This window comes from Aquarana catesbeiana, linkage group LG03 (genome assembly GCF_042186555.1).
Source record: "Aquarana catesbeiana isolate 2022-GZ linkage group LG03, ASM4218655v1, whole genome shotgun sequence".
In the NCBI taxonomy this organism is placed as follows: domain Eukaryota; kingdom Metazoa; phylum Chordata; class Amphibia; order Anura; family Ranidae; genus Aquarana; species Aquarana catesbeiana.
The window spans coordinates 624,828,276-624,852,914 of NC_133326.1; the positions used below are offsets into that span (position 1 = coordinate 624,828,276).

Genomic DNA, 24,639 nt, shown 5'->3' on the forward strand with positions numbered 1-24,639 from the left:
CCTAATTTGCGGCACAGCCCTTTTTTGGTACAAAGGGACAGAATTTCCTATAATGGTTTTAATTGTTGCATGTGCCTTTCTGTATTGGGGACACCTTCATTCCATATTTCTTGTGTGGGTGCCACAGGGACAGGAAGTAAAGAAAACCATCCTAATAGGGTCATAGGCAGAGATAAAACCTGGCAGACATTTTAACTCTATCCAAAACTGTTGGCTGGAGTGGTATTAAAAACTATAAATTAAATTTTAACCTCATGGCATGCTGAGCAAGTCACCTCTGTTTTACACACTGTATATGCAAGCAGCCATCCAGGGGCTAAATCAATATTTAGATTACATTAAATACACTAAGGTACTGAGAATTAGTGACAAAGAAATGGATGCCATTACCCTCCTCAGCAACCAATACATGCCCAGTGGTATGAAAGCTGAGCCTACATAGTTCTACGGGCAACATTATATCATGTATACAGCTGATAATACATTGGCTCAGAGAGAGAGCATGTGCTGATGAATATTGGTAGCATACATAAGTCATATTTTACAATGTTACTATAATAACTCCATATACATAAGAAAAATGAAGATACTGTTGTTACAATGCCACCTATTGTTCCCCAGGCACCTAAAGTGTATCTAAAGCCAAGACTTTCTTTCTTTCATGATTAACAGTTAGAACCCCTGTCAGGTGTTTATTGCTATATCCCCACAGGGCAGATTCTCTCTATTTGAACTAGTGATCATTTCACAATGGCATAAAATAATTGGAAATCCAAACTTTACAGCTGCCACTGCTGTAGGAATAGAGGGCATACTTCCTAATAGAGACACTTATTGCCAATGACTACAATTCAGTATTTTGGAGAAATTTTTTTCACTTCCTGTTGTGTCTTCAGGGCAGGAAGTGGGGGGAAATCTCACTAACAGGACACAAGAAAAAAAAACTGGCAAAAGTTTTAACTATTGCTCACTGTAAAGTGACAATGTAACTACGAGATTAAAACTAAAGTAAGCCCAACCAGTAAGGCTGGCCATACACGGATCTCTCTCCACACATGGAGGAATCCTCCCCACTATGCTATTGTATTCTGACAGTGGAGACTCCTCTGGAGTCAGAGAAAAATAATCAGTGCTGATTGAAGGAAAACTTGTCAACAAGCCAATTCGAGAGAAGCAGATCATTAGGTCAATTTCTCTAGAACAGAAATGGCCATAGATGGACGGAAATTCAGCTGGTCCCTGCTGAACCAGCCAAATTTGAATCCATCTATAGCCAGTTTAAAAGTAGATACTGTTTACTACTACCTTTCTAACAGTCTGTTAGTTAAAACACACCTGCTGCATGCTGTGGTTTCTCCCACAACCTTGTATTCCCTGTAGTGATGTAGGAACCACAGCGCACAGCAGGGGGAGCAGTATTCGACAAACCCAGATGTTGAATTCTTGCAGTGGCCAGTAATTATGAATGCAATGACGTTTTGCCAAAGGGCTCCCTAGAAGAGCAAGTATACAGATCTTCTTTTACAGCCTAGGTTTACTTTAGTTTTGACCCTGTAGTGATAGGGTCACTTCAACCAAAGCCAATTAAAAAAATTTTGGTTTTACATACACTTTACACTAAATGCATGTTCGGCGGCCATATTGCTATAAATTAGTTGGGCTAACCAAACACTGTAAATTTAGGTCAATCCTTGCTAACAGGCTTCTAAACATATAATAGGCATGCCAGTAGGTGACAACGCATGCTGGGATTTGTGGTTCATCTGTGGCTGTAGGACCAGCAAGTGAAACAAAACCACTGGTTACCTTAACTTACTAAAACAGGACATTGCTGCTTTAAACCTTTAACAACTGCACCATCACTCTCACAAAATCAAGTTGGGATTTTTAATGGAAAAAAAAATAATAATAATAATATAAGATGACAGGCATGCCACAATGGATTTAATCAAATTGGGTCTGTGAAAGCATCACCTCTTAGCCGTGATATTCATTTTATAGTCAAAACGATAATGGTCCGGGACAGCTAGAGAGGGCAGTTTTGAAAAGTCTCTCCCACTTTTTACTTCAACAGTCCCAACAGTTTATGGCCTAAGAGGACGGGCTGGCTTGCAAAGGATTCTGGGATACCACAAATTAAGTAGGAGCAAAAAGAATCTAAAAGTACAAAATTTGAAAAACAAAAAGGACAAAATAATATGTAAAAAAAAAAAAAAAAAAAAGGGGGGAAATGTGCAAAGAAAATTCAAAGGCTCAGCTGCTATAAAAGCAAATCGAAAGGCAATTATGGAAACAAATGGATAATGTTAAAATAAAGCACGTAAGGGGTTAAAAGCACGCATACACAAAGAAAATTATGACCATTTATCCCATAACCCTTTGCTTAGGACCCTGGTCTTGCACGTGCATTTTAAAGCATAACAGAACAACCGCACAGGCATGGACCAATAGAAAAGTATAACTGGTACTCAGAATTTTAAAAGGGAAAGGAAACAAGAAAAGCCACTTACAGGGACCAGCTTCCAGTACCAGCGGGAGGGGCACTGGAGAGAAAGAGAAAAATATGGCAGGGTGCAGTAACGAAGAGAAATGTACAGGACACCAGAGAGAGATGGGGTAGTAGAAGGAGATATAGAACACAGTCAGCCTACGCGCGGAGATGGCAGCCATTTTGGATCCTGCCTCAACAGTGTCACAGTAGACTTACAGGCTGTATTTTTATAACAAAAATGGATTTGGTCCAACAGAATGACTGCCTTCAAACCATGTGTAGGTTATATATGTACCTGAAATCATGACTAGAGAAAAGATCAGGAGGAGCATTTGTAAAAACTGGTGTACGGGGCACTGTAGCCAATACAAATGAGCCGTATTCTTTTTATCATGCCCACTATAAACAGGGTGCCGAGATGGATAAATTGGATTGAACTATTACCTGTACACCTGTTCTCATGAACAGCACACAAAATAGATAAATAGCTAGGGAAAATATGGGGGTAGAATAGAAGTAGGCAAGAAAAATGCAGGAAAAGCTATTGAAAAGGGGGATTTAGAGCAACAGAAAAAGCAAAATACCAAGACAAATGACTCGGGAAAGGAAAATATATATGGGTGTTCCACTTTAAACAAAAAGGACACCCCTGCTACCAGATCAGTTGCATTTGGCTTGGACATTTAGGACAATTTTTATCAGAAATATTTTGGTGCATTGTATGTAGGATCAACAATTTTTGTTAGCACTCTGCAGCATAAACTCTTTTCAAACACACCAATGTGCGATGCTCGTGATTTGCATTCACATGATTCAGTATAACAGTGGATGTGATAACATCAGTGTTATTAACAGTGCCCAGCTTAAAGCCTAAGTTTAGACGAAAAAAAAAAAAAATCAGCACAAGGGACCATACTTACAATCAATGTGAAGTGTCAATTATGCTGCTAGCTGTGGGTTTAGTTGAAATCTACAGCCCTCTGGTCCCCTCTACCCCCCAATAGTACTCTTCTGGTGCTGCCCCCCCCCCCGTAGGGAAATGGAGATATATGGACTTATCAAGAGTGTTGTCTATGCCCTCCTTTCCCGCTTCCTTCCTCCATTCCTAGAAGCTCTACTATAGCTTCCACATATGAATAGAGGAAGGCGAAACAATGAAAAGGCCCACCTCCTCCATTCATAGATCGTTTTTTAATCATGAATGCTATAGTGCAGCTTCTACGAATAGAGGAGGGGGTGGAAATCGCAGTCATAGTTGACACTCTTGATGACTGCATATGACAGGTCCCTCAGCTCGTATTCGCCCGCTCAGCACCCGAAGATTACCGCTGCGGGGGCATCCAATCCGTAGACAGCATTTCAACACTCTGCACTGATTGTAAATGTTGGCTTCAAAAAGTGAGAAAGTTCTCCAACTGTTTATTTACCCTTTTGTCTCCATACCCCTAAGTAGATCAAGACCACCCTCCCCCCTTCATAAAAACTCTATACATGCCTAGATCTCGCTCCAAGGCCCACAACATTGTATACATCTCTCTATCAGCTTCTTCATCCAACATCAGCGTCTGCACAGTTGGGCCCCATAAGCTTCTATAGGAAAGGCAAATGTGTAGAAGTTGATCCCACTACCAACTCCATAGAAATCTAACAGGCCATATTATAATGGGGCTGGTAGACAGATAGGAGCCAATCTGTCGACCTGCCCCATAAAAGTATATGGGGCCAAGTGCACTGTCATGAATGTCAGATCAAAAAGCCAACAGAAGGATGTAAGTAATACTGTGGGCCTCAGAGTGATATTTTGTTAAATATAATGATTTGGGAAGGGGGCTACACCTACTAAAGAGGGTGGTGGCAAAAGGGCAAGAAAAATTTGTGGGAATGTCTTCTTACCCTTTAAAGAAGAATGCTCATCAAGCTTTTTTTAGCTTCTCCTGTAACCCAGGGTACAAAGAGCATGTACAATGTTTCTGCCTGCTGAGTTAGAATGATTTATAGCATTCACCCCCCCCCCCCATTCCGCAAACACTGCTAGACCACAACACTTTCAAGAAGAAGAATGCAAAGCTTTATCTGTGTATTGTAGGAAATCCCCAGTAACTCTAAGAAAGGATGGGCGGTGACATCACAATCTCCACCTTGTCCAATCAGAGAATGTCTTGTATTTATTGAAAAAATACTAGGCAGCAGTGCAGAGCGAGTGACCCCTGTGGTCAGTGTGCACAGGAAAAATCACTCAGCACAAAAATTGCTGCTTTAACTGTATAGTAGCGCTAACTACTACAGTAATTGTTAGCTTTCCCAGAGGTCCTTCAGCTTTGAGATATGCATCCTTACTTTGGTCCAAGCTAAACCAATGTAGGAATGCAGTAGAGATCATACATGGGGCTTAGCTTTAAGAGTTATAGGGCGTACACACGGTCGGACTTTGTTCGGACATTCCGACAACAAAATCCTAGGATTTTTTCCGACGGATGTTGGCTCAAACTTGTTTTGTCTACACACGGTCGCACAAAGTTGTCGGAAAATCCGATCGTTCTAAACGCGGTGACGTAAAACACGTACGTCGGGACTATAAACGGGGCAGTGGCCAATAGCTTTCATCTCTTTATTTATTCTGAGCATGCGTGGCACTTTGTCCGTCGGATTTGTGTACATACGATCGGAATTTCCGACAACGGATTTTGTTGTCGGAAAATTTTATCTCCTGCTCTCCAAATTTGTGTGTCGGAAAATCCGATGGAAAATGTCCGATGGAGCCCACACACGGTCGGAATTTCCGACAACACGCTCCGATCGGACATTTTCCATCGGAAAATCCGACCGTGTGTACGGGGCATTAGATTTATATAAGTCAAGCTTAGGTTAAAGTAAACCCATCATGAGAGAAATATAGAGGCTACCACCACCTATCTTTCCTTTTGAGACTGCTAACTTCCAGGCTACCATGCTAATCCTCTGGCTTCAGTGATCCAGAAGTTGCTGACCTAGAACAAGTATGCACAGGTTCTGACTTTGCTTGCTGCATATATATTCCAGGTCCAGGTTAAGGCCAGAAAATATACTTTTTTCAAGAAGAGGACAGAGATCAGATTGAACACAAAGTATTCAGCTGGGAAGGGTGGGATAGCTTAGCACACTAGAGGTAGGTGAAAAGGAAAGGAAACTTTCAAAAAAGCTTTTTTGACATTTTTTTAACACTTTAGGGTTAAGGTTTTGGGTTGAAATTTAGAGAAAAGTTTAGAAGAAGGGCAAGTAAGTTAGATCTATTGTTTTGGGTGTGATAATTTAATGACTAGCATTGTAAAGGCCTATTAAGACCTTGACCCCCTAGTGTATCTTGTATTCTCGTGTGTTAACAAGTACGGAATATTAAAGGCTAAGTTAACTTTTGGGAAAAAAATAATGGATGCAAATATTTTTGCAGGAAAAAAGTGTTCATTTATTATTTCTTCCTTCAGGAGCCTGCAATGCTCCTGCAGACAAACCCTACTGCTTTCAGCCTGTACCTCTGTATGGGCTGTCAGTTTAAAAGCTACAGGGCTTGTGAATAAACTGCAAAGGCGCTCATCAGCGCCCTCGCTGTTCTTTAAGAACTATAAGCCGTCTTCTCCTATCATAGAAGATAGGACTTGTAGTTCTCTTATTCACAGACTTCTGTGAAGGAATGACACGTCCGGAGATTTCAAAATGTGACAGACCACCCACCGTCATGGGAAGGGGGTTGTGTGGATCAGGGGGTGAGGAGGACATGCACTGGAGCAGGTTACACATAAAACATTATAAATATGGGTGTAACATGCTCCAGAAAATGAAGTTATCCTTTAGGAGAGCTCATTAAAATGAATGGGCTGGCAATGCTCCATTACATAAAAAAAAAAATTAAAAAATGGACATGCACTTTTTTTGTCGAAGGTGTTGCTGCGTGCATTACAATACACAGTCATCCCTTACCATGCATTGTGGTGCACTCCAATTCATGCATTGCTGCTGCAAAGCTTTAGTGTGGGAGGTGTAAATTGGCCCCAAATACAGTATGCACAAAAATATCACATACAGTAAAAACATAGTGCCAAATGCATATTGGGGGAAAATTTACCTCCATAACAGTTATTGGTGCCAAAAATCTACAGGGTCTTTATATAAAAACACTGAGGTTCCCTGACTTCAGGCTTCTCCCGACTGCGAGAGCACTTCTCACCTGCAGTGCTGATCAAAGTGAAAATTGCTTTCACTGTTCATCCATAGTAGGTCATATAGAGAAGCATGGTCAACACCAATCAATGGACTTTGCCCATCAGGCAAATATTAGAGCAGTGTGGAAAATGAATAATTATAGTTAAAGGCCAACTCTTGCCCTTTTTATGTGAGGGGTTAAAAAATGTTTGGGGTATTTCTGCCTGTAACCACATTGGAAACATTTTTCATAACTTCTTGTCTCTGTGATACGATTACAAGAAATGAGGGATACAGCTCTCCTACGGGACAGAGAGGCATGGCTAGCAATAAAAACATTGTCAGGGGTCTGAACCCTTCTATACTCAAAAATGCGCTGATGGAACGCTGGATCCCATATTAGACAGAAATCAGGAGAAAAAAAAAAAAACTTTTAAAGGCGGGACTTGTCAACTGGGATTTTCCAAAGGGTCCCTGAAACAATCTATAGGGCATAAGAAGGATGAGAGCTGCACAAAGTTTAAAGGGTAAATTCACCTTTTCACGGAAAATAAAAAGGTGAACTAACTCCAGATATCCTGGTCACCCCTCCTGACCTGCTGCACATAGCGACCGTGATGCCCCGTGCTGCCGGTGTAATGGTTGTTTGCCGCAATGCACAGTTCTGGAGTGCCTATCTATCATATTGCTTGCAATGGCAAGTGCCCATTGGTCAGCGCAATCCCATGACAGCACTTACCAATGAAAAGCAGCTCTTTCTTCTTGGACACTTTACTAGAAGAGGAAGCCTCAAGTGCGCTTCTTTTTGGTTAGAACAGTCACACGGTGCTGACCAATGAGCGCTTGCCATTATGTGTATTGAAGTGTGCGGTAGCTACGTCGGCAGCACTGGTCATCACTGTGCTATATGCAGTGGGGTCCGAGGGGTGGCCAGGATATTTGTTGATTGTTAGCCTTTTGATTTTTTGTGAAAAGTTGAACTTAGCCTTCATGTCCTGTAAGAATTTTTGATTTTTTGACATGTGCTAATGTGTTGTACCAACTAACCAATGCATTTGAGGCGCTTAAAACTCGCTTTTCACCAGTGGACAACAATTTCAAACTGATACAAATGACATGGGACCTGGAATGCCAACTGAAAAGAAAGGGTTCTAAACACCCGTAACATGTTCGATTTTTGATTACAGGTCACAAAATATAAAAAATGTAATCAAATTTGAGGTGCCAACATCCTTTTATTGCTTTACTTTCCTCACATAAAGTGAGGGGAAAATCTTCCCATTTGGGGTACTGACAGCAACGAAAACCTTTCTGCCCTCTATCTAAACAAAACATTTAAACTGGAGCTGGGCTTTTATGAAGAATTCCAGGTATGGTATATTTTTACATTGTCACATCCAGCTTGGACCATACCTGGCTGATGCTCCTGGAAGGTAGAAAGCACTGAAGTAGACACCACCACTCCAGTCATTTCTACTTGCTTCTGGGTCCCATGCTGAGCGGCAGGCCTAATACACCCTGAATACGGGAAATCACCCGCTCAGCATGGGTGACATTCAGAGAATTCTTTGCATTTTCTTATGGAATGAAAAGCATTCTCTGATTGGACGAGTTGGAGGTGTCCAATTGCTCTCCACCATCACACCCACATTCTGCACTCCAATCAGAGAATGCTTTGCGTTCATTCAGAAAATGCAAAGCATTCTCTGAATCAGGGGTCTCAAACTGCTGGCCCTCCAGCTGTTGCAGAACTCCAAGTCCCATCATGCCTCTGCCTGTGGGAGTCGTGCTTGTAACTGTGAGCCTTGCAATGCCTCATGGGACTTGTAGTTTTGCAACAGCTGGAGGGCCGCCAGTTTGAGACCCCTGCGAGTCTGAATGGTGTCTGTGCTGGGTGGCCAACCTCTTGTGTTCACGATGCATCAGGCTGGACAACCAGCATGGGACCTGGAGCCAAGTGGAGATCTCTGGAGTGGCAGTGTCTACTTCCGTGATTTCCATCTTCCTGAGGCATCAGCCAAGTATGGTATATACATAGTTACATTGGTCCAAGCTGTACCAATGTAACTATGTAAAAATATGCCATACCTGGAATTCATCTTTAAGGGCTGTGTTACTATGGAGAGTTCTTCAAATGGGCTCCTATTTTCCAACATGGAAAGAATTTCTTTAAGATAAAAAAAAAAAATGAAGAGGCTGGAAAGTAACAAAGATCGTGCACAGGGAGTAATGGAGATATGTGCACAGATACAGAGAACAACAGAAACATTACATAGAGTCAGGAGTACTAGGTAGCATAGATGGATCAAAGGGAACAAATGAGGGTGGAGGGGAAAAAAAAAAAGAGGAATCTGAGAAAACAGAGTTGAGAGACAGACCAGCAGACAGGAAGAGGTAATCTAAGCATATAATACATACTGTCCATTGAGTCAGATATCTACAGAACCGGAAAAATTACAAAAATTAGCTTTATGACGTAGTTTGGTAGTAGGAAAGGGGGGGGCGACTAAAGACTGAGATTGTACAGGATACAGGGCAAATTGCTGTATGAACACTTAGAGCATATAGAAAGTGGGCACCAGACACATGGCGTAACATACAGATTTACACCTCCAGGGTACAGGTAGACACAGATAGCTCAGGATGTTTAGGATCAATCACACACACAAATACGTCAAGTAGCCTCGTGTTCCTTACCCCGGCCTGGTTTGATCCCTCTGGGGCAGATAACTGTTTCCGTTCTTGTTCCCTCTCTGCCTCTTCCAACAGTTGGCGGTTTATCTGGTAGAAATACATAAGGAGATATGTATAGGGATATATACATCATATATGTTTGATGTATTGTAAGGTTTCCTGACTAAGCTGGATAGTCCTTTTCTTGTCAGTGAACTTGTCTCAAGAAACAGGTGCAATCATCCCATTGACACTTTACAATTGACAGAATCAGGCCCAGGTTTCAATACTATGCCCCGAAGATCACTTTTGTTACACAAAAAGCTGGTAATAATTATTAGTGTTGAGAATTTCTTTCCCTGGGTGAAGCAATAAGCAGAAATGTCAACTGAAAAGCAACAGCCAGCTGAGAGGCAGCAGAGATAGCCCATCACACAAATGTAAGGAGAAAAGGAAACTAGTTCAACCGTAAGCTTGGAACTAGGGACTATCTGCAACGAAGCCAAAGGACAACTTCACTGTTCGGCCGGGTTCACATATGTGCGGCCGTGGTTCCCAGCATGAGGTCTGGTGTGTGTCTGTTCACCAGTTCAGGTGCGAATCAGGTCCGAATTTTTGCCTGAATTCGCACCTAAATGTGCATACAATTGCACTGTACCCAAACCGCAGTGCACCGATGGGAACCTGGCTTTAGGCTTTTGTCACATTAGTGGTACTTACCACCCTCTCTCTGAAAAGAGATCCACTGTAGATCACTTTCAAGAGGGTGGTAGATCAGCAGCTGACGCCTCCTTAACACCCTTTTTTAACTTTTATTTTTTAATTGCTGAACAGCAGTTTTGCATTGCAGGACCAAGTTGCAACTGCGAGCCGTGTACAACCCTGTCCGGCTGTATTGTTACGATTCTGGTGACCAGCTGGCAGGTGGTAAAATCATGACTCAGCCCCCCAACCAGCCATCTGAAAGAGTCTGAAGCAGGACATTTGTAAATTTAAAAAACTTTTAAACTCTTCTGTTTCCATACAAAATAGTAGAATAAGTACGTTTATGGGTCTATTTTTCATTTTTTTTACCCAAGATTCACGCAATGTTCACCCAAAATTCACAAATTTGTCTGATATATGCAGAAATTGTGTGAATCTTGGGTGAAAACATTTATAAATTGGATCCCTTAGTTCTAGAACATGTAAAAAAAATATTCAGCTTTATTCATGGCTTGCGTCGTGTAAGAGCTCATTCACACCATGTGCAGTGATCTGCTTTTTTTTCTGCCCCTGGTCAACGCAGGTCAACGCAGGTCACCGCAAGGCCACATACGAAAATTGTTCTCAAAGTGCCCCGTTCACACTACAATGCTGCCTTGAGGTGGGATGCAGCATGTTGCATAAAAATGCAGACATTCTGCATTTTTTCTGCAGTGTACCAAAGCTCACCTGAAGCCACTGATGGTCCTCACAGAGATGCAAAGAAATTAATGACTTGTCATTTTGATACTTTAATAAAGGAGAAAAAAAGAAAGGTAAACAACCTTCCATGGCCCGTACACATAGGACACTAGCATGCATGCAAATATTGATAGTTTTTAGGGGTGTGGGCTGGTGTGAAAGAGCCCTGTTTTCAGGAAGCTACAGTGCCTTGAAAAAGTAATCATACCCCTTGAAATTTTCACATTTTGTCATGTTACAACCAAAAATTTAAGTGTATTATATTGGAATTTTATGTGACCAACACAAAGTGGCACATAATTGTGAAGTGGAAGGAAAATAAGAAATAGTTTTCACAGTTTTTTACAAATAAATATCTGAAAAATGTGGTGTGCATTTGTATTCAGGCCCCTTTACTCTGATACCCCTAACTAAAATCTAGTGGAACCAATTGCCTTCAGAAGTCACCTAATTAGTAGATATAGTCCACCTGTGTGTAATTTAATCTCAGTATAAATGCAGCTGTTCTGTGAAGCCCTCAGAGGTTTGTTAGAAAACCTTAGTGAACAAACCGCATCATGAAGGCCAAGGAACACACCAGACAGGTCAGAGATAAAGTTGTGGAGAAGTTTAAAGCAGGGTTAGGTTATAAAAAATATCCCAAGCTTTGAACATCTCACAGAGTACTGTTCAATCCATCATCTGAAAATGGAAAGAGTATGGCACAACTGCAAACCTAACAAGACATGGCCGTCCACCTAAACTGACAGGCCGGGCAAGGAGAGCATTCATCAGAGAAGCAGCCAAGAGGCCCATGGTAACTCTGGAGGAGCTGCAGAGATCCACAGCTCGGGTAGGAGAATCTGTCCACAGGACAACTATTAGTCATGCACTCCAGAAATATGGACTTTATGGAAGAGTGGCAAGAAGAAAGCCATTGTTGAAAGATAGCCATAAGAAGTCCAGTTTGCAGTTTGCAAGAAGTCATGCAGGGGACACAGCAAACATGTGGAAGAAGGTGCTCTAGTCAGATGAGCCCAAAATTGAACTTTTAGGCTTAAAAGCAAAATGCTATGTGTGGCAGAAAACTAACACTGCACATCACCCTGAACACACCATCCCCACCATGAAACATGGTGGTGGCAGCATCAAGTTGTGGGGATGCTTTTCTTCACCAGGGACAGGGAAGCTGGTCAGGGTTGATGGGAAGATGGATGGAGCCAAATACAGGGCAATCTTAGAAGAAAACCTATTATGCCCTGTACACACGGTCGGACTTTGTTCGGACATTCCGACAACAAAATCCTAGGATTTTTTTCCGACGGATGTTGGCTCAAACTTGTCTTGCATACACACGGTCACACAAAGTTGTCGGAAAATCCGATCGTTTTAAACGCGGTGACGTAAAACATGTACGTCGGGACTATAAACGGGGCAGTGGCCAATAGCTTTCATCTCTTTATTTATTCTGAGCATGCGTGGCACTTTGTCCGTCGGATTTGTGTACACACGATCGGAATTTCCGACAACGGATTTTGTTGTCGGAAAATTTTATCTCCTGCTCTCCAACTTTGTGTGTCAGAAAATCCGATGGAAAATGTCCGATGGAGCCCACACACGGTCGGAATTTCCGACAACACGCTCCGATCGGACATTTTCCATCGGAAAATCCGACCGTGTGTACGGGGCATTAGAGTCTGCAAAAGAATTGAGACTGGGGCAGAGGTTCACCTTCCAGCAGGACAACGACCCTAAACATACAGCCAGAGCTACAATGGAATGGTTTAGATCAGGGGTCTCCAAACCCTGGCCCGCGGGCCACATCCAGCCCACTTGTGCCTTTTCCCTGGCCCGCGGCTCACCTAGACTCATAGCATTGCCGATCTGCTGCCTTTAAAAGCAGCAGATCGGCAGTACGACTGGCAGGTCCCATAAACAAAGCCATGCCCCCACACCCTCCCATGCTGCCACGCTGTGCTGAGAATTGGCTGCTGGGACTGCCTGTCCTAACAATCAATGAGGTCATCAGCGCGGCACCTCCCGGCGTCCCGCCCGCTGTTTGTATTAGAGATCCTTCCATGTGTGTAACAGCGGGCGGGAGTCGGGAGGTGCAGGAGAGCTGCTCGAGGCAGGAGGCAAGAGGCAAGTGGCAAGAGGCAAATGTACATGTACAGGAGACTCTGCTGGGGATGCGGATGATGGGGAGACTTGCTGGGGACACTGGTGGGGACACTGATGACGGGGAGACTGCTGGGGACACTGATGGTAGGGAGACTGCTGGGGACACTGATGGTAGGGAGACTGCTGGGGACACGAATGGTGGGGAGACTGCTGGGGACACGAATGGTGGGGAGACTGCTGGGGACACGAATGGTGGGGAGACTGCTGGGGACACTGTTGGTGGGGAGACTGCTGGGGACACTGTTGGTGGGAAGACTGCTGGGGACACTGTTGATGGGGAGACTGCTGGGGACACTGTTGATGGGGAGACTGCTGGGGACACTGTTGGTGGGAAGACTGCTGGGGACACTGTTGATGGGGAGACTGCTGGGGACACTGTTGATGGGGAGACTGCTGGGGACACTGTTGATGGGGAGACTGCTGGGGACACTGTTGATGGGGAGACTGCTGGGGACACTGTTGATGGGGAGACTGCTGGGGACACAGTTGATGGGGAGACTGCTGGGGACACTGTTGATGGGGAGACTGCTGGGGACACTGTTGATGGGGAGACTGCTGGGGACACAGTTGATGGGGAGACTGCTGGGGACACTGTTGATGGGGAGACTGCTGGGGACACTGTTGATGGGGAGACTGCTGGGGACACAGTTGATGGGGAGACTGCTGGGGACACTGTTGATGGGGAGACTGCTGGGGACACTGTTGATGGGGAGACTGCTGGGGACACTGTTGATGGGGAGACTGCTGGGGACACTGTTGATGGGGAGACTGCTGGGGACACTGTTGATGGGGAGACTGCTGGGGACACTGTTGATGGGGAGACTGCTGGGGACACTGTTGATGGGGAGACTGCTGGGGACACTGTTGATGGGGAGACTGCTGGGGACACTGTTGATGGGGAGACTGCTGGGGACACTGTTGATGGGGAGACTGCTGGGGACACTGTTGATGGGGAGACTGCTGGGGACACTGTTGATGGGGAGACTGCTGGGGACACTGTTGATGGGGAAACTGCTGGGGACACTGTGGGGAGACTGCTGACAGGGACACTGAGGATTTGCAAACTCTGCTGGGGACACTGATACTGGGGAGACTGATACTGGGGACACCGATGATGGGGACAATGTTGATGGGGAGACTCTGATGGGGACACTGATATTTGGGAGACTCTGATGGGGGACACAGAGGTGCGGAAAGGCTCTAATGGGGACACAGATGTGTGGAAGGGTCTGGTGGGGACACAGACATGTTGAAAGGCTCTGATGGGGGACACAGATGTGTGGAAATGCTCTGATGGGGCACAATGTGCAAGGAGACTCTGACAGGGATACAGACATGCGGAAAGGCTATGATAAGATTATTTAAATTTTATTCATTTATTTATAAATAAATAATTTCTTCGGCCCGTAAATATTTGTAAAATCTACAATGTGGCCTTCGGGATAAAAAGTTTGGAGACCCCTGGTTTAGATCAAAGTATATTCATGTGTTAGAATGGCCCAGTCAAAGTCTACACCTAAATCCAATCGAGAATCTGTGGCAAGACTTGAAAATTGCTGTTCACAGACGCTCTCCATCCAATTTGACCGAGTTTGAGCTATTTTGCAAAGAAGAATGGGCAAAAGTTTCACTCTCTAGATGTGCAAATCTGGTAGAGACATCCCCAAAAAGACTTGCAGCTGTAATTGCAGTGAAAGGTGGTTCTACAAAGTATTGCCTCAGGGGGGCTGAATACAAATCCACGCCACACTTTTCACATATTTATTTGTAAAAAAACTCGAAAAACATTTATCATTTTCCTTCTAGTTCACAATTATTTGTCACTTTCTCAATAAAATACATTTACATTTTTTGGTTGTAACATGACAAAATGTGGAAATTTTCAAGGGGTGTGAATACTTTTTCAAGGCACTGTATATATGTACAGCATCCTGCTGGCCCTCTCACCAGCCATGATCTGCCTGCATTACATAGAGAAGTACAGAAACCCAATGATGATCTCACTACATCTAAAAAAAAAAAAAAAAGAAAAAAGAAAAAAGGTACATAATGAAAATGGGAAGGTTTTATTTAAAAAAAAAAATGCTTGTTTATTGAGGGGGAAGAGAGGAACATAGGAAGGCAAAATAGACACAGTTTAGATAGTGTTAAGATATAGGAGATGACAAACCTAACTGACAACAAAAGAACAGCTTTAATGACCTACCTTATCAACCCAAGCAAGCAGCTTACTCTCCACTCCAGCCAGGCCAGGCTCTTCGCTGGCAGGTAGGGTCTCTGAGCAGTGGCTTGAGTACACAATCATCAGAGAGTCAATGACAGCAAGATGGGCACTCTGCAGAAACAAAAGCAGCAAAATATATTCATCATTTTCTGGTACGGCCAATATCCGCCATGCAGTCCCTTACCATCTTTCCATTCATACAATTTTGCCCCAATAATGCCATGCTCCATACCGCCTAGATCCCATCAGAAAATGTATTGCGTATAATCTGCCAATATATTCAGCCTTGCCAATAAATTCTCCATCCTCTGCAACAGCCTGCTGTGATCCCCAGAAGACTTACCATGACTTACCATCCTTCAACCAGTCTGAAACTGGCAGGACTGTACAATAATCGTCTATGGCACCTTCAGATTAGCTCACCCATATCCTTTAGTATAACCTTAATTTATACACACCCCTTTCTCCACCAACTCAAGTAATAATAAAGAAACAATCCACCCTAGGCAACCCTCTGGGTGCTGATCACATGACCAGTGCCATTGTACAGGCCACATGTTTCCTGGCAAAGAAAAGGACCAATGAACAAGCACAGCCATTGCCTGGCCAAATCTGCGAAAGCCCCCATTCACACCGGAGCGTCTTGTCATGCGATTTGACAAGTCAAATCGCATGACAAGTTGCACCCTATTGTTGGCAATGGTACTATTCAAATCAGTGTGACGCCAGTCTTGCGGTGCTGCACTGATTTGAAAAAGTAGTTCCTGCACTACTTTTGGCGATTTCAGGTGCAACTTGGATAGACATCTATGAATGAAACCGCACAGATGTCTTCATAGTCGCATCTGAAGTCACGACGACATGTGGCTTTGAATTCGTGCGATTTCAGGTACAGTCACGCGATTTCAAAACCACATTTAATGTGAACGATGGCTAAAAATCTCTGATAAGCCATAGCACTGGTCATGTGACCCACACTGGACAGGTCAACAATTCTAGAGATTACTACAGACAAGTCTGTGTTTATGAACAATTTCCTAATCTAAATTGTTTTTAACAGCAGAATTATCTCTCCTTGCAGCAGAGTGCTTGCTCCAATTACAGCAAATTGTGGGTAGGGGTGTGGCAAAGGTGTTTACTGTGATATCAATCTGCATTGTGTGTAATGTCTATATCAGCCTCTTTACCAGGAACATTTAAAATACCTTTGCAGTCTCAGGGAACCCCTATTAACCACTTCAGCTCTGGACGATTTTTACCCCCTTCATGACCAGGCCATTTTTTGCTTTGCGGCACTGCGCTACTTTAACTAACAATTGCTCAGTCATGCAACACTGTACCGAAACTATATATAACATTTTCACACAAATAGAGCTTTTAGTGGTATTTGATCACCTCTGGGTTTTTTATTTTTTAGTCTATGAATGAAAAAAGCCGACAATTTTGAAAAAAACTATATTTTTTTACATTCGGCTATAAAATATATCCCATAAAAAAATAAAATCTCTTAATAAATTTTGGCCAAAATGTATTCTGCTTCATGCCTTTGGTAAAAATTGATTGGTTTGTGTGAAAGTTGTAGCGTCTACAAACTATGGTGTATATGATGGAATTTCTTTTTATTTTGTGTTAGTAATGGCAGCAATCAGCGACTTATAACGGGACTGCGATAGTGTGGCGGGCAATCTGCCACTGACATCACCCGTGACATTATTACAGTGATCAGTGCTAAAAATATGCACTGTTACTAATGACACTGGGCAGGAAGGGTTTAACATCTAGGGTAATCAAGGGATTAAATGTGTACCTAACAAGTGTTTATGTTTGTACTGTGTGCTGCTATTACTGGGGATCCAGTTGTTTTCAATCCTTGCTTAGCAGGTAATGAGCAAACAAGGAGATTCCCAGTCACTAAACACAGCTCTGTGTTGTTTACATTCACAGGGCTGTGTTTGGGGAAGCTCAGAGTTGATCACTGGGTGCCGGTGTTCTGTCAAAATAGTCTATTCATCGAGATCTCCAATCACGCCACCTCCAGTTACTGTAAAACCATCAGTTATTGGAGATTTTGACGAATTGTCAGTACACGAAGACTTTGTTGTTTCGACAGAACAGCGGCTAAGTAGGAAAAAGTTGTCGCTGCCTCGGAGGCGGCCATGTTGTTGGTTAGTATCGGGCCGACTAACAATGTCCCCTCATTATATTATGTACCGGAGTGTTTACGGTTCAAAACAGCAGCTCATCTTAAATCTCCAATTACTGATGCTTTACAGTAACCAGAAGTGACGTGATTGGAAATCTCGATGAATTGGCTATTTTGACAGAACACCGGCGTTCAATCATTGGCTGGGACCTGGTGATCTGCATATGCTGCGATTTATTACAGCACAGCCGGGGGGGGGGGGGGGGGGAGCGGGGGGGGGGCAAATGTGCGTACCCCCTACCAGGAAATGCAGAATCACGTATATACAAACATGATTCTACACAGGCGGCCCACACTGTAGCAGTAAAGCTACACTGCTCGGTCGGCAAGTGGTTAATGATTATTATATATACAGCTCATGGTACATTAGTGTGGTGGTCTCTGGGAAGTATTCTTTTTACATTTGTGGTCACTGGATAAAATCCTGCCCGTACAGATAGCTAAAAAAGATTATTGGTGTCAGTGGTTACTAATAGGAGAGGTAGAAAATGCTTATTGATCAGGGAACCCCTAGCAATCTTTAAAGGAATCCTAGGATTCCATCGAGCCCTGGCTGGAAAAAAACTGGTCAAAATGGAGTCAAGCCAATGGAGTATCCAAAAAAAAAAAAAAAGAATCACAGAAGTAATTTATTACCCTGAGCCCCCGTTCATATCGGGCTGATTTGACATGCGATTTGATATGTCAAATCGCATGTCAAATCAGAGCCTAGTGCCGGCAAAGGCACCGTCCGAATCAGTGTGACGCTGACTTTGTGGCACCGCACTACTTTTGGTGACTTCGGGGGCGATTTCAATACACATCTGTGCATGAACCCGCACAGATGTCTTTCAAATCGTCCCCCAAACTCGCACTGAAATGCAGGTATGAAATTGTGCAAGTTAAGCTGAACTCGCATAATTTCAATCCCGCCCTCAGTGTGAACGTGGGCTAAATACCAAATTAAAAGAGAAGTATGTTTTTTTTTCTTTTTTTGCAATTTCATACTTACTTAGGTGGATACAGCATAATTCCAGTGTTGCATCTGTCCCCCGGCGCCTCTGCACTGAGAACCGAGCCATCAAACACCGCTGATGGCTCAGTTCTCTCAGCTCCCCTGAGCGGAGAGCTGCTGCCTCTCAGTCAGTGGCTCTCCTCCTCCATGCTCACTGAAATGCTGAGCTGTGGAGGGGGCGGGGAGCGGTGGTCTCAGGCTCTCACCGGCTCACTGAGAGGATGAGACGGGTGTCCGTCCAGGCACCTGGCGGATCCAGACTTTATTGTCGTGATGACGCGGTGCCTGGACTGATCTTGGTGATGTCAGCAGAGAGCGGACTTCAGCCCGCTCTCTGCTGAAAACGGGTCACAGGAGTGCAAAACGGATTGCACTCCTGTGATCCATAGGAGAAGTACAGCCAGACAAGCACTGGGTGTAATTCTCCTTTAACTTTCAGTTTAGGATAGATACACACCTTGCGCATGTTAGGAACACATGCAAAATTGCATGCTTTCCCAACACGGACAGAACCACACTGCCCTTTAGCAGACACGTGACAGTTAGGCATTAATGGTAATAGCACCCTCATGCATCTTCTAACGTGCACATTTTTTGCTCAAGCCACACCACATAGTGCTGCAGCACCGTATAGTTCAGTGCGGTGCATTTTTTGGAATGGGGTCAGGGGTTTCTTTTCCACATTTCTGACACTTAGGGCAGCCCACTGAAATGAATGGGGTGCCATATGTCGCACCTGTATGGTGTGAACCTAGCCTTAGAGTGGTTGTAAAGTCACAAATCCCCCGTTACAGAAAAATATATACTGTGCAGTAGCTGTGTTTTTTAAAAATTATGCAGCAAAGTACCCTATTTCAGAGAGCTGCTGTGCGCTCTCGTGACCTCCCAAAGCTCAGCTTCCCCAAGAACTACAGTGGGAGGGGCTGAAATTCCCCATTGACGTCAGCCGGGAGGAGAGTGGTGGGAGGTCACGTGAGTGCACAGCGGTCTGAAACTAGGTATTTCGCGGCATCATTTTTAAAACACAGATACTGCACAGCATATCTTTCTACAACAGAGGGGCTTCCAGAATTTGGGATTAGTGACTTTACAGCCATAGCGGCGGGAGGGGAGGGGCAGGGCAGGGAGGAGATGGCTGGCATGCAGACTCCTGAGGTGACATTTAGGGAGGGAGGGGAAGAGGGAGATGCTGCGGGCCGACAGGGGCGCGTAAACTCACCACAGTATCGTGGATCAGCAGCCATAATTAACATGGTCAGCTCATTTTTTTTTATCTTTTGTTTTAGGGTTACAACCACTTTAAATAACAAAAAAAGAAGAAAACCGCGCTAGGATTGATGTAAATTATATCAAAAAATAAAAACAACATATAAAAAAGGAAGCCCGTCCTCCTAGTGAAACGGCATGGTGACGTCAGTACATACCCTCCTCCAAAGGGAGGAGGGTACACAACACGCCGTTTCACTAGGAGGTCGGGCTTCCAATTGTATCTGCTGGCCGGCACTGTTTTTTATCATGGGAGTTTTCATCCTACATGATTTTTTTCCTTCTGAGTCATTTGCTGTAAATACGGACACGGACTTTGTAGATGGTCACAGGGGGAGATCCACAGACATCCAGCCCGCCTGTCAGGGTTTCCGATCTGGTCATCAATTGCAAGCTCAAGGCCATGGCTGGGTTATAGCCAAACGCCCTTTGTGCTTGCCATCTGGTAAGCAGGTCTTTATTACGGTGATTGGGCACTTTTTCTCTAGTTTGAAGTCACTGTGGTGCCATTATGAAGAGGATTCATTTTCCTTAATAAGGACTACTAATATGGTTTATTAATTTTAAATATATTTTTTTGATTGGAACTTTTAGAGCAGCTTCTTTTTTCTTATACAACCACTTTAAACCAGCCTAATACATTCCACTTATATCAAAACAAAATGGTTCCAAGTCTCACGGTTTATTTCCTGTAGAAAACAGCCACAGCTTGAGCAGAAATGCCTGTCCCCTGCCAACGTGCTGCAAATAAGGACCTTTGCACTCTATGTGGAAGCAGAGGTATCTCTGCAGAGGTTTGACACTCCCCTTGCTGAGTCAGAGCTACGGCTTGCAAATCAGCAGTGAGAATGAGGTTAGCTGATTGGGGAACATGGGGGGAAGAGTTTTGGACCTCTTCAGAGAAACCACTGCTTCAACACAGAGAGCAATAGTAGTTCTGCGCAGCATGCTGGCAGAGGATGGGCTTTTCTACCCAGAATGTGGCTACTTTCTTAAAAAAGAAACAGTAAGCTATTCCACATCTACCAACTGTTTACTTTAGTACAGATACAGTATGTCCCTGTACCAGGATTCCGTACAGGGTAAGCCCGCTAGAAGCATAATTAGGTTTGCATGTTTCAAGGCATCATGCTTCATCTGCATAAGGGAGAACTTGTATGAACAACAACTCCATGAACAATACACCTGTACACACCCGCTATAAACACACAAGTGTGATTATCGTTACAAAAAGCTTCCATTCACCCAGCTGGGAACAGACCCATAATCCAATTCACAGCGACTGCACACAAGACAACAGCATTGGGTGGAGCTGTTCATGGCTGACTGCAAATGGTAAAGACTAATTCACAACGTAGTGAAGGGAAAGTGAGGGATGGTCATGCCACTGCTGGAATAAGAAGAAAATACGCTTTTATTGATGTAGAATTTTATGTCTCTGGCAAACATTTCTCTTTCATGGTACAGACACCATTAAAACCGCCTGCGATGCATCCTGGGAGATCGGCAGACGCCTGCGCCTTCCCTGCACGCAGAATAGGCCCTTTGTTTAAAGCACACAAATGTAATTACTGACGTTCTCCAATTCCACAAGAAAGGTAATTTTCTACTTTCAGCTCAACATTAAAGAGCTAATAAAACTAAAGATGCCTCATAACTTACCAATTGTGTTCATGAGAGTAATAAGGAGAATATGTCTTTTTTTTAAAAAAAAACCTTTAAAGCATACAATTACTTTGTGCCCTTTTACAAAAAAATGAGATGCTTAATACAGGTTTCACCTAAAAATTCTAAAGTATTTTTAGAATATAGATATTGCGTATATTGTTGAATATTGCATTTTGGCAAGACTTTTGTTTATCCTCGCTCTTCCATATTTTCTTTCTTATTAAACAATATTTGTAGTTTACACACTAGGGGGAGCTCTCAGTAGCTCAGCAAAATTTCTCTGACTCTGAATAAATTGCACATTACCAGGGGTGCACTGAAATGAAAATTCCGGTGCTGAAACTGAAACTTCAGGATCCACTTGGCCGAAAACCCAAAAAAACGGACAGTTTAAAAAAAAAAAAAGTATTTAAATTAATGTGGCTCGCGTTTTAGCATTGAAGCCAATGGGACGCAATTTTGCATTGAGGCCAATGGCACGCAATTTTGCACTGAAATCAAAAGGACGCAATTTTGCACTGAAGTCAAAAGGACGCAATTTTGCATTGAAGTCAATGGGACACAATTTTGCATTGAAGTCAATGGGACACATCATGCCATTATCAGCACCTTTTTTTCCTATCGGCAAAACGCCAATAACCCCATTTTCATCCGATAACTTTCGGTGGCAGATGTATCGGTGCATCCCTACAGATTATCAGTCATTAGATGTGGTGGCTGCATTAGCTTACTATAGTCAGGCTTTTTTTCCCTGTATTTTCTCCTGGTGATTGTTCCAGGGATACACTTCCTGTCCTAACGGGACAACGCTCACTCGCTGTACTGTATCTATAGAGGAGCAGCATTGCCACCTTAGAACATCCCTGCAAAACACTTCTCCTTCTCCTATTCCTTATATCATTGGGGAATATGTTCTGTTGTCTACAGAGATAACCGGGAACAATGACATTGATAAGAGCACAGGAATATATCAGCTCACAAGATTTCTGTCAGGATCAACAGATTTTTTTTTGGGGCATTTGCTGAACAGGCATAACAAAACGCTTTCAATAGTATATTTAACAGACCAAAGGAAATAAGAGAAGTTCATTGTTGGGACTTTACATACTCTTTAACAAGGGTAACAGCCACACAAGGATTGCATTGTTTTCAATATGCCAGCAATGTGATTAAAAGTGGTAAAGATCAAACCACTGTGTAGGGCTACAGCAGAAACCAAAGTCTGTATGTATGTAATGAGCAACTATGGCTGATCTAATTTACATATATAATTACAAACTATTCATAAAACATTAAAGTAACCCCATATTTAGGGTTGCCACCTTTTCTTCAATTCAAACCCGAACACTTTAGCGGCGCACAGCAATCTTTTTTTATAGTATGAACTATACATATATTTTGCAATTAAATAACATTTCTAATCAAATGAAGTTAATCACAAGACTCCCCCTTTACATCAGAGTCCACAGAGTTCCCCTTTTACTTCTGAACTCACAGAGTTCCTTTACACTGTATTGCCCCGTACACACGGTCGAATTTTCCGATGGAAAATGTGTGATAGGACCTTGTTGTCGGAAATTCCGACCGTGTGTAGGCTCCATCACACATTTTCCATCGGAATTTCCGACACACAAAGTTTGAGAGCAGGATATAAAATTTTCCGACAACAAAATCCGTTGTCGGAAATTCCGATCGTGTGTACACAAATCCGACGCACAAAGTGCCACGCATGCTCAGAATAAATTAAGAGACGAAATTAATTGGCTACTGCCCCGTTTATAGTCCTGATGTATGTGTTTTACGTCACTGCGTTCAGAACGATCGGAGTTTCCGACAACTTTGTGTGACCGTGTGTATGCAAGACAAGTTTGAGCCAACATCCGTCGGAAAAAATCCTAGGATGTTGTTGTCGGAATGTCCGATCAACGTCCGACCGTGTGTACAGGGCATAAGACTCTGCATACTCTAATGTAAGGATGAACTCTGGGGACTAACATAAAGGATGCTCTGGAAACCCTGATCTAAGGGGGAACACTGAGAACTCTGATGTACGGAGAGGACTCTGATGTAAGGGGAAACACTGTGGCCTCTGATGTAAAGGGGAACTCTGATGTAAGGGGTGCTCTGAGAACCCTAAATTTACCTTAGTGTACTCACTCAGAGGCAGGAGAGAGAAGGGGGGAGACTTCAGTCACAGACAGGGATGGATGGTGAGCTCAATCACCCCTTAGCAGTTAGCACCTCTCATCCAGATGTATCGGAGGCTGCTGAAGTGTGGGCAGACACAGTTGTAGGGGCGGGAGGAAGAGGAGCAGATCAAACCCTTTCTCCTCTCCTGTCTGTGTGTGTGGGGGTAATTATTAGTGCTGGCTTCGGGCAGTGTGAAAGAGAGTAACAGACACTCTCGGCTTACACAATGGCAGCCAGCAACCCTGCTGGGAAGCCATAGTTCAGTCTGAATAACGTGTCTGGGTTTCAGGCGGTCTGAAACCCGGGCACATGATTCCAAACCCGAACTGTCCGGGTGAATCCCGGACAGGTGGCAACCCTACCCATATCGCTACAAAGTCAATCTGTTAGAGAAAATGCTATACACTTACCTTTCTGGTAAAACACCACCACACTGCTGCTTCCTGGTAGCTGCAGCTATCCCACACTCATGGATGTGTGAATTCCTGTTCTATTTATTAGTTGATCCTTAATAAGAGTGGATGATGTGCTGGTGATACCCATTCCTGTCTATGATTAATCCCAGCACCAACTGTGATGTATCACTACAGCACTCCGGAAGGACATTTGGCGTGCACCATGCTTCTATATTCATATGAATGCCTGCTCCCATGCTCACTGTAGTTCCTCCAGCTGGCTTGTATATATCAGAACATGTGCGCCATTGGAAGGAACCAAAGTGCATGGTATGGGGAGCATTCGACACACCCGGAAGTGTCGGTTCCATGCAGCCAGGGATCAACAACGCACAGCAGTTTTAATACAAGGACCACTAGAAAGCTAAGCACTGTATATAACATCTTCAATTACAGGATGCCTTTAGTTGACTTTTGACCCCGTAGTGACCCACTGACGTGAACATTAACAAGATTTATATCAAACCAACTTTATCATATTAAAAAGACAATGAAAAGCCAATACACTTCCTTTACAGCTGTATCTGTAGCAATATATGACCAAATATGTGATTTTTTTATATCAGGAGTTATTTTAGCATATATGCATTTGTGTGTGTGTGAATATTATCCTACTCTCAATCTATTTGTTCTAGGTAGGAAACTCAAAAAAGCCCTAAAACTAGAGGATCAGATAGACATTGGGGCAAACTG

General features: G+C 43.5%; 1 protein-coding gene across 3 annotated transcripts in view; it reads right to left on the reverse strand.

Moving 5' to 3' along the window:
- The window catches only part of CAMSAP3 (calmodulin regulated spectrin associated protein family member 3), a 165,092-nt gene that overhangs the window by 41,176 nt on the left and 99,277 nt on the right, over window positions 1–24,639 (reverse strand). For 2 of the 3 annotated variants that reach the window (XM_073622378.1, XM_073622379.1), the window contains exons 3-5: window positions 15,153–15,281; window positions 9,365–9,448; window positions 2,511–2,543 (exon numbers count right to left, since the gene is read on the reverse strand). In XM_073622378.1, coding sequence (XP_073478479.1) covers window positions 2,511–2,543; window positions 9,365–9,448; window positions 15,153–15,281 — 246 coding nt within the window. The remainder of the gene's footprint in view (window positions 1–2,510; window positions 2,544–9,364; window positions 9,449–15,152; window positions 15,282–24,639) is intronic. The other variant, XM_073622380.1, reaches the window with a different exon arrangement.